Genomic DNA, 18,078 nt, shown 5'->3' with positions numbered 1-18,078 from the left:
CAATAAAATGTCAATAGTATCGATGACTTGAATGACATGATCACTATTGTATTAATGACTTGAAATGACATGATCACTATTGTATATGTCATATCTTGACTTTATTGTATATTTTTTATTGATTGATTTTAGTTGCAAAATTAATGTCATTTAGTTTTTTTTTTTATGAAATTGTAATGCCTTAAATTTTGTGGTTAAATTGTGAACCTTGTTGTTTTTTTGAATGATGGTGTATAGTGTTATATATATGACATTGTGGCAAAAATATTTTAATTTGAAAGTTTTTCCACCTACAATTTAACAATTTGCAATTATTTTGTTGCTTTAAATTTGAATCTACATACCTATGAATTTTTCCATTAGATTTTTTAATATATTAAATTATTTTGGTTATATTTGTACTCTATTTTTTCATATTTTTATACTTTTTGTTGATCTATCATCTTTTGAGATTTTGAACTTCAAAAGTTAAATACTTAAAAAAAATCCTAATCTTTAGACTATTTGAAAAAAGTAGTGATTTTTAACAAATTAATAAGAAAATCCTTCTTTGCATTCTTAACCTGTTTCTTTTGAAGATTTATTTAGAAGTCCTTGAGTCTTTGATATCTTGGTCCACTTTACAAAACATTGTAAATTAGGTTTGTTCTTTAGCAACACTAATTAAATCTTTAGACTAACATAAAGAATCACACTATTGGTAGGAACTTAATGCAATGCTTCTCTTGTTACAACCTATGTTATTTTGTGCAAGCATCTTACTCAAATATTAATTTTTGATGCTCAAATTTCAACTACATTACTAATCATGTCTAGTTTTTCTTTACAACAATCATAATCATTTTAAAAAGGAATTGGAATCATCAACTTTTGTGTACAAATGATTGAAACCACTAAACAATAAATAGTAGCTTCAAAATAAAAAAAACCGATATATAATCATGTGGGTGTTAGGAAATAATGCTTTAAACCCACATTCTAATAATTCATTTCCTACATAACCCATGAGAGAAAAGCATGCATACAAGCTTACAAAATCACCATAATGCAAAGATCAAAATAGACAAGCCACAAGATAACACAAGATATATCCTGGGAAAACTCTTATGAGGGAAAAAAACCTAGCCTCCAAAAGCATCCATATTCCATTGTATTAATCTGCCGTAAAACAACATAGAGTTACAATGAATACCTTCGAGCCATCAAACCCTCCAATGCATTCCAATGTGTCCATGCATGAATCCACACATCCCATGTCATGCTTCACAAATGCAACCCTCGAAAGGACTCAATACAATGACAACCCAAAAATACCAACCAACCCTAACCACTAAACATGTGTTTACTTATATAGACAAAAGATCTAACAAAAACAACTAGTGGTAAAGTAAAACCATGTACCACAAAACCATGTGACAAAATCATGTGCTAACCACCCTTGCCCCACATTTAAAATTGGGTACTAAGTTTTTCTCCTTTTTAAATATCTTTCCCCAATATTAAATAAATACAATATAATAATCCCAATGCTATAGTACAACTCATCAAGTGGCCCCAAAAATATTCCCAAGGAATCTTTACATGTTACACGTCCATGTGCAACATCAAATGAATAAATATTATATTACATTTCCATGGGAAACATAATAAATAAATATTACAATCACAACATTATCATGCAAGGTTTACAACACCTATTTTCCCAACAGTGGGTTGTGCATGAACACAAACCATTTAGTGTTAAGATGATTTGATATTTCTTTAACTTCCTCATATAGATCTGTCACCATAACAACAAAATAATAATATATAATTATGTGAATTGAACATAATACAAACTAATCAGTATGTAAGATGATTTAAAAGATTTTATATAATTTCTCTGCATAAATTTGTCACCAGAAATATAAATAAATAATAAAAATCTGATACACATGAATAAGACAATTTTTTTCTCTATCTAACTTCTTCACATAAATTTATGACCATTTAAAAAATCTGATACACATGAATAAGCCAATTTATTTCTCTATCTACACTTTTCACATAAATTTATGACCTAAAAAAAATTGATATCAAATTATGAGGCTACCCATGAATAGAAAGGTCGATATGTTGGGCAAATCATATGTTTATAATGATGAAATTTGCACATCTATGTCAAGTTGATATAGTTATTAATCTAATTCAATAAAGTTAAAAAAAATAAATCCTAATCTTTATACTATTTGAAAAAAGTAGTGGTTTTTAGCTAATTAATAAGCAAATATTTCTTTGTGAATTCTTTTGAAGATTTATTTAGAAGTCCTTGTGTCTTTGATATCTGTTGGTTGGAAATTTTGTACACTTGGGGAAATATACAAAAATTATGGTTTCAACCACAATGTGTGAGTAAAACTCTCCTCATTAAGGGAAGGCTCCCCCTATCTAACTACAACTTTGAAAATAAAATAGGATGGGACAACAATCTTTCTTCTTCTTTCAAGAAAAACAATATCCTTTTCTCTTCATAGAAAAATGATAGCGATTTGATATAAAACAATTGTAACAACTTTCAAAATGAAACGAGAGAAAGGAAATGAAGTTTCTAGAAAGCTCAAAGACTTCCGTCACTTCCTCCGGGATGGGACAACACTATCAAACTCAAAGTCTTGATTATGTGAAGTCCTATCTACCCTTTTCTATACTAATTTTATTAGGAACAAATTATAACAACACAAAGACTGAAATATCTTATTCTTTCTACGCAAGACAACAAGAAGAAGTGTGAGCTCAAAGACTCATAACTATTTATCATAAAATCTACTTACTTCTAAACTCTGATAAGAACAAGTGTAAGCACAAAGTCTTACAACTTTTTCCCAATAGAACTTCTACTTTAACTAAATTAATCTACAATACTTGCAGCTCAAAGACTGCAAATCAGATTCTATTAAGTTCTCAAAGAAACACTTGCACTAAAGGTAATATGAAACACAAACTCAAGAATGTAGCACAAAGAATCAAAGCTTGAGCAATTTTCTTCTATTCCTTTCAATTCTTCAATTTACACATAAAAGTTCAAAGACTTCTTTGCTGCAAATTTGGCAGAGTTTTTGCTTGCTTTCAAAAAGCTAAAGATTACAATAGACCCCTCAAGTATTTATAGAAGAGGAGCCTTGAGAAAAAGGTGGGAGGATCCTAACTAACTTAGAGATTCTCTCAACCACCAAGACTTATTCAATAACTAACTAAGACTTATTCCAACTACAGTCCTAACTGAACTCAAACTGTAGTTGCCTTACATGTAATTACAAAAGTGCAAGTAATGACTTATCTTGCAATTTACAAAAAGGCTTTTACATGTAACTTGTCAAAAGAAAAACTACAACTAAAAGATTACAAATCTGAAAAAATACAACTAAGTGTTGAAAAACACTTAAGCTGCAGAGTGTGAAGACATGAATCCTTCGAACTTCTGGATGATCATTTGTAGCTCATCAGGATCCGGTTCATGGGTGTTCTTGGCCACGATCATAGTTTTCACGATAACATCGCTGCAATGAAGGATTGTGCCATTATTTCTCTCAAAGGAAGACTAAATTTCCCACAAGTAACCTTGACAAGTCACTAAGGCTTGAACGGATGCTGCTGAAAATGGTTCAATTTTCCACTCTTGACAGATCGTCAACTATAGATCAAAAAGAACCTTTTCTTCTATCAACAATTCTCCATCCTGACCCATAATGGTGCAAGAAGCTTTCTGACAATGAGAGACCATATCTTGAAAAACTTCCATTCGCAGCCTCATAGCATCATCAATGTCTTCAATAAGTGACTTAAGAACAAGGGCTTTGTTCTGCAAGAGCTCCTGATATTCCAAGTACACAACTCTTGAAGGAATTACCTAATGTTCTAGAAGAACGCTTAACTTTTGCTGAGGAATTTTAAGCCAAATAGTCAAGTTGTCTTCTACATTTTCCAAGTTCTATTTGAAAGTATCATAAACTTGGTAGAATTGTTCTTCAATGGTTTTCAATTTATCATTTGGAAAACCTCCTTCAAGACTCGTGCACATAGATTATGAAGCTGATCAACCCAAGATTCTAGTGCTTGTACCTTTTGAAAAACTCTCTCAACTCCTTGGATTGATTCTCGTGCATCAGAAGAACTTGTAGGATTACTCACTTCACCAGTCAGTTTTGTGATTTGACGAACAATTGCAACAAGTTGCCGGTTGTCCTCTTCTAGCATATCTTTCTTCGCTAGAAGTTCATCATATCATTGCACTAGTGAGGCTACAGAATACTGGGCATCATGTTTAACCACTTCATGCATTTGCTTGCCCAATTCTACCGTTGTGACTTTGTAATTAGCAACTGACATATCTTCAAGTGACTTATCTGCTAGAGGTTCAACAATTTCAGCCACCTTCATCTTGTTGCTATCAATAGTTACTCTTGAGATAGTCTTGGCCTTTTTAGCAACCTTGAGTCTAGATTGTTTAAGTTGCTGATAATCAAAGACATCAAGTGAGATTTCTTGCTTCTTCCTCTTTGGGGTAAAAGAACTAAGCCATGGAGGTAAAGCCATCAACTCTCCTTCAGTAGCAGCTGCGAGCAAAGGAGAAGCAATTTCTGTTCGAACAACCGTGGTCACCTTGGGAGGAGTATCTGTTTGGATGGAGACCATGGTTTTCTCAGTAACCAATGGGCATGAATATTGCCTCATAAATTCTTCAAAGATAGAAGTGGAGGTAGAAATCTCTGACAATTGGATACATGCAAGGGTATCCTCAAGAATTTCCAGCACACCCTCTTGTTGATGATCAGGAGGCGACTCAAATGGTGAAATAGGAACGACATTCTGAGGAGACTCTTCCACTATTATGTCAGGAGGAGAAAGAGGCGTCTCAATGGAAACTGAGGAAGGAAAGTCAAGAGGTGAGTCTGAAGCTAGAGACTTAGGAGCATCATCAGATTGTTGTCCTTCTTTTGGATTATCAGGATCGATCACCTAAACATGAAACCATGAATTTTCCTTTCCACAAACTATCACCTCCTCAGGAGGAAGCACTATTGCCCGACTAACTCGCAATTTGATCCCGGTGCCAGAAGCTGATGCACCTTCCATATTGTCGATCTGAATCTCATACTTACGTCCAAGAGGCGTCGTAGAGTCATCTTCTTTCCCAACCTTGATCTTGATGATTCTAACACCAATACCTTTGAGCCAAGTGCTGGTGTTAGCCAAGATAGGCTGAAATATTTCAAGAATGGACGTGCATTCTTTATGCGACCATTGGATTAAAGGAAGTGGAGCTTCCTCAACCGTTCGTGAAATATATTCAAGATCAAGTACATACCCATCATCAATCATCCCTTGTGGAATATCCACCAAGTTCAAATCAATAACCCTACAGTAATCTATCTTGAGAACCTCCACTTTTGTACGGAGATCAACCCATATATTCTCAATACGATGCATGTACATGAAGGACTTTTTGATCTTTTCCTTCATACCCCAGTAATCAAAATCAGCTCCGGGCTTAAACATTTTGAGTTTAATTTCCTAGATCTCAGTCTCCATAGCCTTGACTTTGACGGAAGTGACAAGAGAATACTAGCCAATTTTCAATGGGCTTTTTGTAGTAATCCCCATTCTGACCTTATGTCTGATAGACTGATTAGCATGCACAACCTTGATCTGTCTTCCCAACTCCATATGTATGATCTTATCAGTCGGGTATCTAGGGAGCATGTATGGCTGCCCACTATAGCATTCGACTCTAATATAGGTAAAGGTCAGGAATTGAAGAAACAAGCACCCATACTCATTCATGCTTTCCCATGCCTCATCTGAAACCCTTCTGTTCTTTAGAGTTTTGTCAAACTGGCACATGAAGTAACCGAAGAATGCATCTTGAACTCTTCTGAAATGAGATCTGCTAGATCTCAAAGACAGCTGATCATAATATTCCCATACAGGTATAAGCGAGCGGTCACCCTTGGTAGAAAGACCAAGGAAATGTCTGAGTTACGCAGCCAAATACACTAAGTATGAATTCATGTAGAAAGTCATGGTGGAAGGGACTACTTCAAGTTGTTTGCATAAAGCATCGCTGATAATCTCTCCCCATGATATATGATGGGATTGCCTTACGAACATGGTAAACTGATACATCTAGGGTTCAAAAACATTGGAGTGTTCAAGACCCATCATCCTGCTGAGGAGAGTTATGATGTCTCCAATTTCCCACTTAAAGTCATGGCGATACAACTTAGACCACCTTGAGAAGGTGGCTCGTGGCTCATGGATCCATCTATTAATATGACATTTGCAGTCCTTTTCCCTCTTGACATAGTAGTCGACTGCACTATCCTTGAAATTTCCATATAAACAGGTGCTAGTGGTATTCTGAAGACTTTCTCAATTGTATCTGCGTCAAGGCGAATTATTTCTTCACCATCATCATTTTTAATGGTTCTAGTCTCCTTGTCAAAGCGATGGGCACAAGTGAGAACAAATTCAGGTTCTAGGACAACCACTGGGAAAGAAGATGCGTGATGGATATGGCTGTCCAACAGTCGCTGCATATTGCTATCCTGTGAATCCTCCACTCTCTTGAGAAATTCTGACATGTCCACATGCCCTATCTCTATATCTTTTATGCGATCCAAAGGAAGGGAAATTTGAGAAGGTGAAACTTTACTTTGGTAATTGTCATATTTATACTTCATCTTCTTTGGAATTGGAGATGACGACAAATCTGACATTGAAAGACAACTTGGTATATTGCGATGAAGACTTAAAAGTGTTAAGGCAACATCATAATCAATTGCAACTAACATTTTTCCTTCTTCAAATGGGAAGAACTCCAACCCTTGCACTTCACGATTTTGTGAGAGAAAGATGAGAAATAAATGGGAAATGCTAGGAATCTTGACTTTGACCAATTTCGGATCTTGGGGAAAAATTTACAATTATACAAGTTGGGAAAAATGCACATGCAATCGGTTCTAAAAACCCGATTTTGGAAGGATGGGTGTTTTTCATCTTTGCAACTTGAAATTTCAGCAAAAGATGGTTAAATATTTTTTTAACCGTAAGGGAAGAACAATTATTTTCATCCAACTTGTAATCGGGATTTAAAATCTCGAATACAAGTAAAGAGGGAAAATGGGGAAGAACAATGCAATTCAAAAATTGGTTTTCAAAGGGGAAAATCTCTCTCACAAAACCGATTTTTGGGGAAAAATAAATATATACACAAATTTACAACTAGAAAGGAAAAACAAGAAGACAAGAAAACAAGAAAAGAAAAGAAATCATACCTTGTTTTAAACTGAAATGCCTCTTCAAAAGATGATCAATCTTTGAAAGAAGGGAAGAAAACTCTTAAATAGAGACTAATCGCATTCCAAAACCCTAGCCACGTTTTTACTAAAACGCCATAGGCAACAAAACGTGGCACCAAATGCAAGTTTGTAGAGCCAAAATGCCAAAGAGGAATCAAGCCTAAGAGTCCCAAAGCAAAACGCCTAAGGGAGAGATGAAAACATGGCATCAAAACCCCCCAAAACATAGCCTTTGAAGGATCACGTGGAAACGGTTTTTGCCGAAAACAAGGGTTAAGCCATTTTCCAAAACAAATGCAACGTGTTCTTCAACTCACATAAATCGCCTTGCAAGAATATCGCATACTTGCTCCATGAATCTCTCCACAAAAATCAGGAATAATATGTGGCAAAATTGTCTTAGGAGAGGAAAATCAGGTTCTTGGGAAAGAAATACAAGTTACATTTTACATGCAAGAGAGAAAATCAGGTTTTTATTCTCATATTACAAGTTTAAAATGTTACTTTTCTTTCAAGAAGGCAAAATCAGGTTTTAGAAATGAAATTACAAGTTTAATATTCCCCGATTTGCACTTTATGGAGAAAATCGGGCTTTTTGGGCAAAATAGCAAGTTTAAAATGTCACTTTATTTCATTTATAGGCAAAATCGGGTTTTGGAGAGAGATGTGCAAGTTACAAATTACTTGTAAAGGGAAAATAAAATCCCTACAACAAGTTTTAATAACTTAACACATGTAATAGGGGTTTAAAATCCCTATTACAAGCAAAAGACATTAAAATAGGGGTTTTAGAATAGAATTACAAGTTATTTATAAATATGCAATTTAAAATTAACTTGTAACTTATCCAAAAAAAACTCTATCATAACTTAAAAAGCCAAAAGGCATTAAGGGGGAAATAAAAGGTAAGTTACAAGTTCTTTTTTCAATAAAGTGCACTTGTAATTAGCCAAAAATTTCCCTACAAAGACCACAACAAAAGAAATCATTAAAACTTGCAATTCAAAGAAAATTTCCCACCTGCAGTCAGGGAGAAAAAACCTGAAATTGAAGGAAGGACATAGCAAACGAACTTTGAATGCGATGAAATTCAAAACGTGGTTCGAAGATGGACTGAGGATTAAGCTAGTCCAAGAATTAGGTGAAATTCTGCCTCGGGAAGCATTCCATAGAGTAAAATTTTCATTTTTTTGACAAAAAAATCATGTAATGGTCCTTCATTTTTTAAAACAAAAATGAGGACAACAATATCTTGGTCCACTTTGCAAAAAAATGTAAATTAGGTTTGTTCTTTAAAAGCACTTATGAAATCCTCAAATTAACACAAACAGTCACACTATTGTTAGGAACTTGATGCAATGTATCTCTTGTTACAGCCTATGCTATTTTTTGCAAGCCTCTTACTCAAATAATAATTTGATGCTCAAATTTAAACTCTATTGATGATCATGCCTAGTTTTTCTTTACATCAATCATAATCGCTTTAAAAAGGAATTGGAATCATCAACTTTTGTGTACAAACAATTGAAACCACTAAACAATAAACAATTGCTTCAAAACAAAAAGATTGATGTATAATCATGTGGGTTGTCCATGAACACAAACCATTCATTGTTAAGGCAATTTGAGATGTCTTGAACTTCTTCATATAGTTTTGTCACCATAACAACAAAAAAAATTAATATATAATTATGTTAACTAAACATAATACAAACTAATCAGTACATGAGATGATTTAAAAGATTTTATATAATTTCTCCACATAACTTTGTCACCACAAATAAATAAAATAATAAAAATCTAATACACATGAATAAGCCAATTTATCTCTTTATCTAACTTTCTCTTATAAATTTATGACCATTAAAAAAATTGATACACATGAATAAGCCAATTTATTTCTCTATCTATACTTTTCACATAAATTTATTTCCTAAAATTTGTTGATATGTAATTACGAGGCTGCCCATAAATAGAAAGGTTGATATGTTTGTCATATCACATGTTTGTAATGATGAAATTTGCACGTCTATGTCAAGTCGGTACACTTACTAATTTGATTCAGTATAGTTAAAAGAAAACCTAGTCTTTAGACTATTTGAAAAAAATAGTACTTTTTAACAAATTAGTAAGCAACTCTTTCTCTGCAGATTCTTTTGAAGATTTATTTAGAAGTCCTCAAGTCTTTGATATTGTGGTCCACTTTGCAAAACAATGTAAATTATGTTCGTTCTTTAACAACACTAATTAAATCCCGAGACAAACATAAACAATCACACTATTGATAGGAACTTGATGCAATGCGTCTCATGTTATAGCCTTTGTTATTTTGCGCAAGCATCTTACCCAAATATTAATTTGACGCTCAAATTTAAACTCTATTAATGCTCATGTGTAGTTTTTCTTTACATCAATCATAATCACTTTGAAAGTAAATTGGAATCATCAACTTTTGTGTACAAATGACTGAAACCACTAAATAATAAATAGTAGCTTCCAAACAACAAAATCTGATATATAATCATGTGGGTTGTGCATGAACACAAACCATTTAGTGTTAAGATGATTTGAGATTTCATTAAAAACTTCATATAGAATTGTCACCACAACAACAAAAAAATTAATATATAATTATGTTAACTGAACATGAATATAAACCAATCATATGTAAGATAATTTAAAATATTTTATTTAATTTCTTAACATAATCATTAAAAAAATATTAAATCTCAGATACACATGAATAAGCCAATTTATTTCTCTATCTAACTTTTTCACATAAATTTATGACCATTAAAAAATCTGATACACGTGAATAAGACAATTTATTTCTCTATCTAAACTTTTCACACAAATTTATGACCTAAAAAATCTGATATGAAATTACAAGGCTGCCCATGAATAGAAAGGTCGATATGTTGGGCAGATCACATGTTTATAATGGTGAAATTTGCACGTCTATGTCAAATTGGTATGCTTATCAATCTGATTGGGTAAAGTTAAAATAAAAAATACTAACCTTTAGACTATTCGAAAAAAGTAGTGTTTTTTAACAAAATAGTAAGCAAATCTTTCTTAGCGGATTCTTTTGAAGATTTATTTAGAAGTCCTCGAGTCATTGATATCTTGGTCCACTTTGCAAAACAATGTAAATTAGGTTTGTTATTTAACAACACTAATTAAATTCTCAGACTAACACAAACAGTCACACTATTGGTAGGAACTTGATGTAGTGTGTCTCTTGTTACAACCTATGTTATTTTGTGCAAGCCTCTTACTCAAAAATTAATTTGATGCTCAAGTTTCAACTGTATTAATGATCATGTCTATTTTTCCTTTACATCAATCATAATCACTTTAAAAAGGATTTGGAATCATCAACTTTTGTGTACAAATAATTGAAACTACTAAACAATGAATAGTAGCTCGGAATCAAAAAATATCTGATACAAAATCATGTGACTTGTGCATGAACATAAACCATTCAATATTAAGACAATTTGAGATTTCTTTCATTTTTTCATTTTTTCATTTTTTCATATAGATTTGTCACCATAACAAAACAATATATATAAATTATTTTATTTAATTTCTCTACATAAATTTGTTACCATATGAAAGAAAGAATTTGATACACATGAATAAGCCAATCCCTATCTAACTTTTTCACAGATTTATGACCATAAAAAAAAATCTGATACGAAATAATGAGCGCCCCATGAAGAGAAAGGCCGTTATGTTCGCCAGATCACGTTTAGCATAGTTAAATGTTTGTTTCATTTAGGGAAGATTGTCGGCAACGATCTATATCAGTAAACACATTCCATGCTCGGCCTGTTTTGTATGGCTGAAAGTAAACATTCGTTTTGTTACTGCTTTTCAACTTCATCTTCCTTCTTTGCTCTGTTAAATTTATTAAAGATCATATTAACAATATATGTACTCAACTATAAGGAAATTAACTAAATCAGCCAAATTATGGTTCTGAAAGTATTTTGAATTGTGTCAAAACATTGAAAGCTCCACATATCTGATATTTGAAATATGTCTTCCTCATCATCACTCAAGCTGGCCATCCAAACAAAAGATCAAGTTAACGTTTATTAAGTATGTCCTATCACCATAAATGATTCAACGTCCTCTGCACTGTCCAATGTATATACGGACCAGATTTCACCTCAAATCCTATTCTATATTCACCATCCAATGTGTATATATTCATCATCTGGGTTCTTTCTATGGAGGGTATCTGTGATTCTTCTTCCACTGCAGCCATGGCAGTCCTTGTGGAGAAGACAGTGTTGGGGAGGGAGTACAAGGTGAAAGACTTGTCACAGGCTGACTTCGGTCGTATGGAGCTTCAACTTTCGGAAGTTGAAATGCCTGGACTCATGGCGTGCAGGGCTGAGTATGGTCCTGTGCAACCATTCAAGGGAGCCCGAATTACAGGCTGCCTTCATATGACCATCCAGACTGCAGTTCTAATCGAGACCCTCACTGCCCTTGGAGCTGAGGTCAGATGGTGCTCCTCCAATATCTTCTCTACTCAGGTATGCTTTGCCCATTCTAGTTAAGATGATACAATTGTGTATGCTAGATAGGAATCTAGTATATGTTATCTCACCCAGCTTGCATATAGCTTGCCTCATCTTAGATGATGGGTATCTCTTATGTTATTTTCACTTTGGTTTGCCTTTGGTTAGCTTTACTTTATTATGGATGGGTATTTCTTTATGTTAGGGTGATAAGATTTTTGGATTTGATTATGTAAATTTTTGTTTCATTGATGTTTCAAGTCGTATTTCATGATTCATTATTAAGATGGGATAACCAAAGAAGATAAATGACCATTCACTTATTCATCTTAGGTGATGCTATTATAGATTAGTATCTCTAATTTAATTTCTTCATGTCTTCAGCTTAGACTTACATTTGGTGACCTCAATTCATCTTAGATGATGTCACCAAAGATGGGTGTCTCTTATGTCATTTTCACTTTGGTTTGCATTTGGTGATTTTTATTTTAAGTAATCTTTCTATGGATGGGTATCTTCATATATCAAGTTGGCAAGATTTATAGATTTGATTATGTGATTTTTTTATCATTGACATTTAAATCATACTCCATGATACATCATTAAGATGAGATAGCTAAAGAAGAGAAATGACTAGCTATTAATTTACCTTAGGTGATGTTGTTATAGATTAGTATCTCTAATGTCATTTCCTTGTGTCTTCAACTTAGAATTGCATTTGGTGACCCTTGTTTCATCCTAAATAATATCACCAAAGATGGGTATCTCTCATGACATTTTCACTTTGGTTTGCATTTGGTGAGTTTCATTTTAATTAATCTTGTTCTGGATGGGTATCTTCATGTTAGGTTGGCAAGATCTCTAGATTTGATTATATAATATTTTTATCATTGACATTTTAGATCATACTCCATGGTCCATCATTTAGATGAGATAGCCAAAGACGAGAAATGACTAGCTAATAATTCATCTTAGGGAATAAACCATCCACAACCAAGGCGGAAGCACCAACGAAAGCCACTTGGCACCCATGCGAGGGAGAAGGGGACCCGATCCACCCAACACAAAGGGCGTGGATGCAAGGGGAACGACAATTGGGGTATGTGAAGCAGGAGCAGTGTTTGAATCTAAACAGACAAGACCATGAGAGCTTAATTTAGCAAATTAGATATCTCAAATGTTATTTTCACCCTAGACTTGCATATGGTGACCTACACCTTGAATTATACCTCCGTATTATAGATATTTATTATGTTGTTTTCACTCAAATGTACATTCAATGACCTTCAATTCAGATAAGCCACTATAATGATCAGCATTGATGTTATGAACTTGCATTTAACCTTGTCTACATGAGATATTTTGCTTTATTTCCACTACTTTATTAACACCACTCAAAATCTACATTTTAATAATATTTTTTAAACTAAAGCTTTGATAAGGTATGTTCACTTACAATTTGAACTTAGGGCTTTCAATTTGAATAGTTTAGGACAATCATTTTAATATTATTTTTTCAGCTAAAGCTTTGATAAGCTAAGTCTAATTCTCATTGCCTTTTAATATCGTGAAAGCAATTATATTCATTCTCACTACCTTCTAACATCTACATCGAAGTTCTCTTATTACAGTAAGAAATTTTGTATAATTTTTCAACTTGAATTTTATTTTTAAAGATAAATCTAGGTGAGGTCATGACTACTTTTGAAAGACATTCTAGTGTGGGGTAAGTTTCAATTGCATTTTAAAATGTGTAAATTATGTAAAAAAATAACATCCAATTTTTTTTTTGGATGGTGTTGTCTATTGAATTCAAAAGTGACATTTTATTCAACTTAAGTTACATGGAAATTAAAAGCGTTTATATTCACAACACGAAGAAAAACAAAGTTTAGATAAATTTAAGAACATTTAAAGGTTGTGAAATAAAAGAGCACATCAACAACACTTAATATTTTAGTGGTAAGGTTGTGATATAACAAATATAGATACACTCTAGAGATTATGTAAAACATTTAAAACTTAAGATTGCAAACATTAAGAACATTAAGAACATTTTTTTAGCATTTAAAAAAAAATCAAGACCTGACTTCACCCCCTTCTCCAATTGTAACCAAATGGAAATTAAGAACATTTTTTTAGCATTTAAAAAAAAAATCAAGATAAATATTTAGATAAACATAAAGTTCAATTCTAAGCCAAAAAGATATTACAAATATGGTATTAAAACTTTGTAAAATATCTTAGATGGGTGTTTGAAAGTTTCAACTTTTTCTTTTCACATTTAGTTTTGGATTTTGGGTAGTTACGACGAATGTTGTGGAATTCGTTATTTACACAAGGGTCAAAAAGTGTGGAATTCGTTATTTACACAAGTGTCAAAAAGTGGTTAGTTTGAGTTGGACATTCCATACATATTCTCTATTGCTCTGTAAACCATTTGTTTTGACCATCACAATTGATCCAATCACAATTGATCCAATATTTATGCACAAATGTCTCAATAATAATAAACTGTTAGTACCAATAAACAGCTATTGTGAACCGTCAGTAAATCCCTTCCCCTATAGACCCACTTTGCCTTCTGTATTATTTTGGATCTATTTCTACTAAAAAAAAGGCAATTTATCTTATTAGTATGACTTTCAAAGTATCCAATGCTAATCATTCAAAATTCAGAATGTTAGATATTTTTTGAAAGTTGGGTAAACCTTCTATGATTTGATAGTTCTGTTCAATTATTTTGGCATTTTTTTGTTATATGTTTTGAAAATTCATCTTACAGGACCATGCTGCAGCAGCTATTGCCCGCGATAGTGCATCTGTGTTTGCCTGGAAGGAAGAAACACTCCAGGAATATTGGTGGTGTGTGCAGAGGGCTTTGGATTGGGGTCCTGGTGATGGCCCAGATTTGGTTGTTGATGATGGAGCAGATGTCACCTTACTAATCCATGAGGGTTTCAAGGCTGAGGACGAGTTTGCCAAGACTGGGAAGATTCCAGACCTTTCTTCAACTACCAATCCCGAGTTTCAAATCCTTTTGGCATTGATCAAGGATAGTCTTCAGGAAGACCCCTTGAAGTATCACAAGATTAAGGATAGGTTGGTGGGTGTATCTGAGGAAACCACTACAGGGGTTCACAGACTGTATCAGATACAGGCTAGTGGTTCTCTGTTGTTCCCTGCTATTGGTGTTAATGATTCTGTTACTAAGAGTAAGGTATAGATTTTGTTCCATGAGCTTTTTTGTTTACATTTAGTTTTTGGAGCATTGTAGGTTCATCCATGGCACTGGCATTTATGAGTGATAATTTATGATTTTTGAATTTGATTGTCTGAGAGTTTTTTATCAATGTTTCGGATTGCATTTTATGATTCATCATCTGGATGAAAGAGTGCATAAAGAGAAGAAGAAATTGCAAATTTTCATCATAATGAATTGTGAAAATCTAATGTTGTTAATTTATTAGTTTAGATTTAATTATTAAGAAATGGCATTTTGTTCTACTATATTTTCATTAGATTATATTTGATTTGTGTTGTTGGTTTCTTTGAATCTAATTGTACCTTTTTCTTTTGCAGTTTGATAACTTGTATGGATGTAGACACTCTCTTGTAGATGGTTTGATGAGGGCCACGGATGTGATGATTGCTGGAAAGGTTGCTGTTGTGTGTGGATATGGAGATGTTGGTAAGGGTTGTGCTACAGCATTAAAGGGTGCTGGAGCTAGAGTCATTGTAACAGAGGTTGACCCAATTTGTGCTCTCCAAGCCCTAATGGAAGGCATCCCTGTTCTTACACTAGAGGATGTGGTGAGCACTGCTGATATCTTTGTTACAACTACAGGGAATAGGGATATTATCATGGTGGAGGACATGAAGAGGATGAAAATCAACGCAATAGTTTGCAACATTGGTCATTTTAACAATGAGATTGATATGCAAGGGCTTGAAAACTACCCTAACATTAAGAAGATAACTATCAAGCCTCAAACAGACAGATGGGTGTTCCCTGAAACCAATAGTGGTATCATTGTCCTTGCAGAGGGGCGTCTCATGAACTTGGGTTGTGCCACTGGACACCCAAGTTTTGTCATGTCTTGCTCATTCACAAACCAAGTATGGCTTTTACAGTGCTAGAATTCCAAATGCATTGAAATGTCTTATATCATTTTTATGTGCAGTTAAGGTATTGCATGAATGAGTGAATGCTTGTATTGTGTGTTGTAGGTTATTGCACAGTTGGAGCTTTGGAATGAGAGGAAAACAGAAAAGTATGAGAAGAAGGTATATGTGTTGCCCAAGCATCTAGATGAGAAGGTGGCTGCTCTACATTTGCCCAAGTTGGGTGCCAAACTTACAAAGCTTTCTCCAAAGCAGGCTGCATACATTAATGTTCCTATTGAGGGTCCTTACAAACCCCTACACTACAGATACTGAGCTAGGCATGATTTTTATATTATTTGTTTGGTAAGAGAGTAGTTGTGTTTCTTTTGTGTAATTAAAAGCAAGACCTATTACACTTTAGGTACATTTGCTATAGTAGCATTAGTTTCACTTTTCACTTTTCACTTTAGTTTTATGGGAGAAGAAATTATTATTTTCTGAAGTAAGAATTTTAATTATTGAATTATGGTTACTATTCTATGAAACAAGTAGAGTTGAATTTGTTATTATCATTATGATTGTGATCATGTAAATTTTAATGTTTTTTAATGATCCATAAATTATGTTGGTTAATTCATACAATAGTCATAGTATACAAATTCAAATGAAAAAAATTTCATTTTTTTATGATCCATAAACTATGTTGGTTAATTCATACAATAGTCATAGCATACAAATTCAAATGAAAGAAATTTCATTTTTTTGAAACATTGAAGAAAATTTGAGATCAATATCCAGCACAGTTGAATACACAACAAATTTATCTCAAGCCTATAGTCCAGTTTATTTTTTGGCTACTTCATTTTGTTGAGGATTCCTTGAAGTAGAGTATTGTCTTCCGATTCCATGCATATCGTTGAATTCTTCATATCTACAGGAGTAAAAATAATTCCTCTGTATGATCTTAAGAATTTAATTGTCCTAATAATCTCATTCTCTTCCATTGCTTTAAAATCTTAAAAATTTACATAAACATTCCAATAATAAATCTTTGCACATAATATCACGAAGAGGAGGAATGGCGTTGCGTTTCCCTTCTAGGGTTTTTCATTGAAAGTCTGGTCGCAAGACAGGAGGTGGCGGCGTCTCCTTCTTCTCAGGTCGCATGGGGGGAAATGGACGTTACCCATGGACTATCATTTGCGAAGGTTCTTACTAATGGTTATCTCGTAAGTGATGGGCTTGACTGCAACGCCATCAGAAAGGGATTTCATCGGAATGTGACTCAAGGAGTGGAGGGTAGGGTGAAGAAGACTTGTCTGATGCAAAATTTGGAGGAGGGGGCTTAGTGGGTAACAAGAGAAATGAGAAGAATAGGGATAACTCTTAGGGTATCACGGTGGTAGAAAGGTGGACGGTGCATCTAGGGCCTGAGATTTCTAATGAAGTCAAAGTAAATGAGAAATATTTCTTTGAGTTAGGTCGAGAGATTCGAGGGGTTTTGGCCGAGTTTGAGTGAACTCCACAGATGGATCACAACATTTTGGAAACCCATACTTGAGGGGGAAGTCCAAATTTTCTTAGGGGTGAGAGGGCACTTTGTGATTGTTTTTGACAATGAATTGGATCGGAAGAAGGTCCTCTATGAGTACCAATGGAGTTGGGAGGACAAGTTTATGCTTCTTCTAAAACCATGGCGTCCATCCTTCAATCCCATCACGAAATATTTTGACAAAGTTCTTATGTGGGTAAGACTTCCTTACTTTCCTTTGTAATTCTGGTTTGAGGAGTGTTTTGAGGCTATTGGTGACTCATTGGTGACTTGTTGGGCAAATTTATGGGAGTAGATGAAGGGTTCATAGGGTTTCAGCACACAACCTTTGTCTGTATCCTGGTTGAGATGGATTTAAAAAAGGGCCTTCTTGCGGATTTACTTTTGATATCTAGTGAAGTAAATTGGCTACAACTAGTGGATTATGTGGGCATACCCTTTAGATGTCATCAATGCTTCCAAGTGGGTCACATAACTACAAGTTGTGAACAAAAAAAATAAAAAAAACAAGGTACGTGGTGGAAAGATGTTTCTGATTCCCACTGTG

General features: G+C 33.8%; 1 protein-coding gene across 1 annotated transcript; it reads left to right on the top strand.

Annotated features, from left to right (window-relative positions):
* Window positions 1-11,539: 11,539 nt before the first annotated feature.
* On the top strand, window positions 11,540-16,554 carry LOC131065995 (adenosylhomocysteinase). Its single transcript, XM_058000653.2, has 4 exons — window positions 11,540-11,887; window positions 14,658-15,092; window positions 15,455-15,991; window positions 16,103-16,554. Exons 1-4 carry the CDS (start codon window positions 11,576-11,578, stop codon window positions 16,310-16,312), a joined length of 1,494 nt encoding a protein of 497 aa, XP_057856636.2. The 5' UTR covers window positions 11,540-11,575; the 3' UTR covers window positions 16,313-16,554.
* Window positions 16,555-18,078: the final 1,524 nt, after the last annotated feature.

This window comes from Cryptomeria japonica, chromosome 3, assembly GCF_030272615.1.
Source record: "Cryptomeria japonica chromosome 3, Sugi_1.0, whole genome shotgun sequence".
Classification (NCBI taxonomy): domain Eukaryota; kingdom Viridiplantae; phylum Streptophyta; class Pinopsida; order Cupressales; family Cupressaceae; genus Cryptomeria; species Cryptomeria japonica.
The sequence above is the reverse complement of the archived record's forward strand: the minus strand, read 5'-3'. Positions and strand labels throughout refer to the sequence as shown.

What these genes read in the sequence shown, in the direction of transcription:
- LOC131065995 (XM_058000653.2), top strand. Translation starts at nt 11,576, where the DNA reads ATGGAGGGTATCTGTGATTCTTCTTCCACTGCAGCCATGGCAGTCCTT. An exon ending in ATTCTGTTACTAAGAGTAAG is followed by an intron (nt 15,093 to 15,454) that starts GTATAGATTTTG and finishes TTTCTTTTGCAG; the next exon opens with TTTGATAACTTGTATGGATG. An exon ending in CTTGCTCATTCACAAACCAA is followed by an intron (nt 15,992 to 16,102) that starts GTATGGCTTTTA and finishes TGTGTGTTGTAG; the next exon opens with GTTATTGCACAGTTGGAGCT.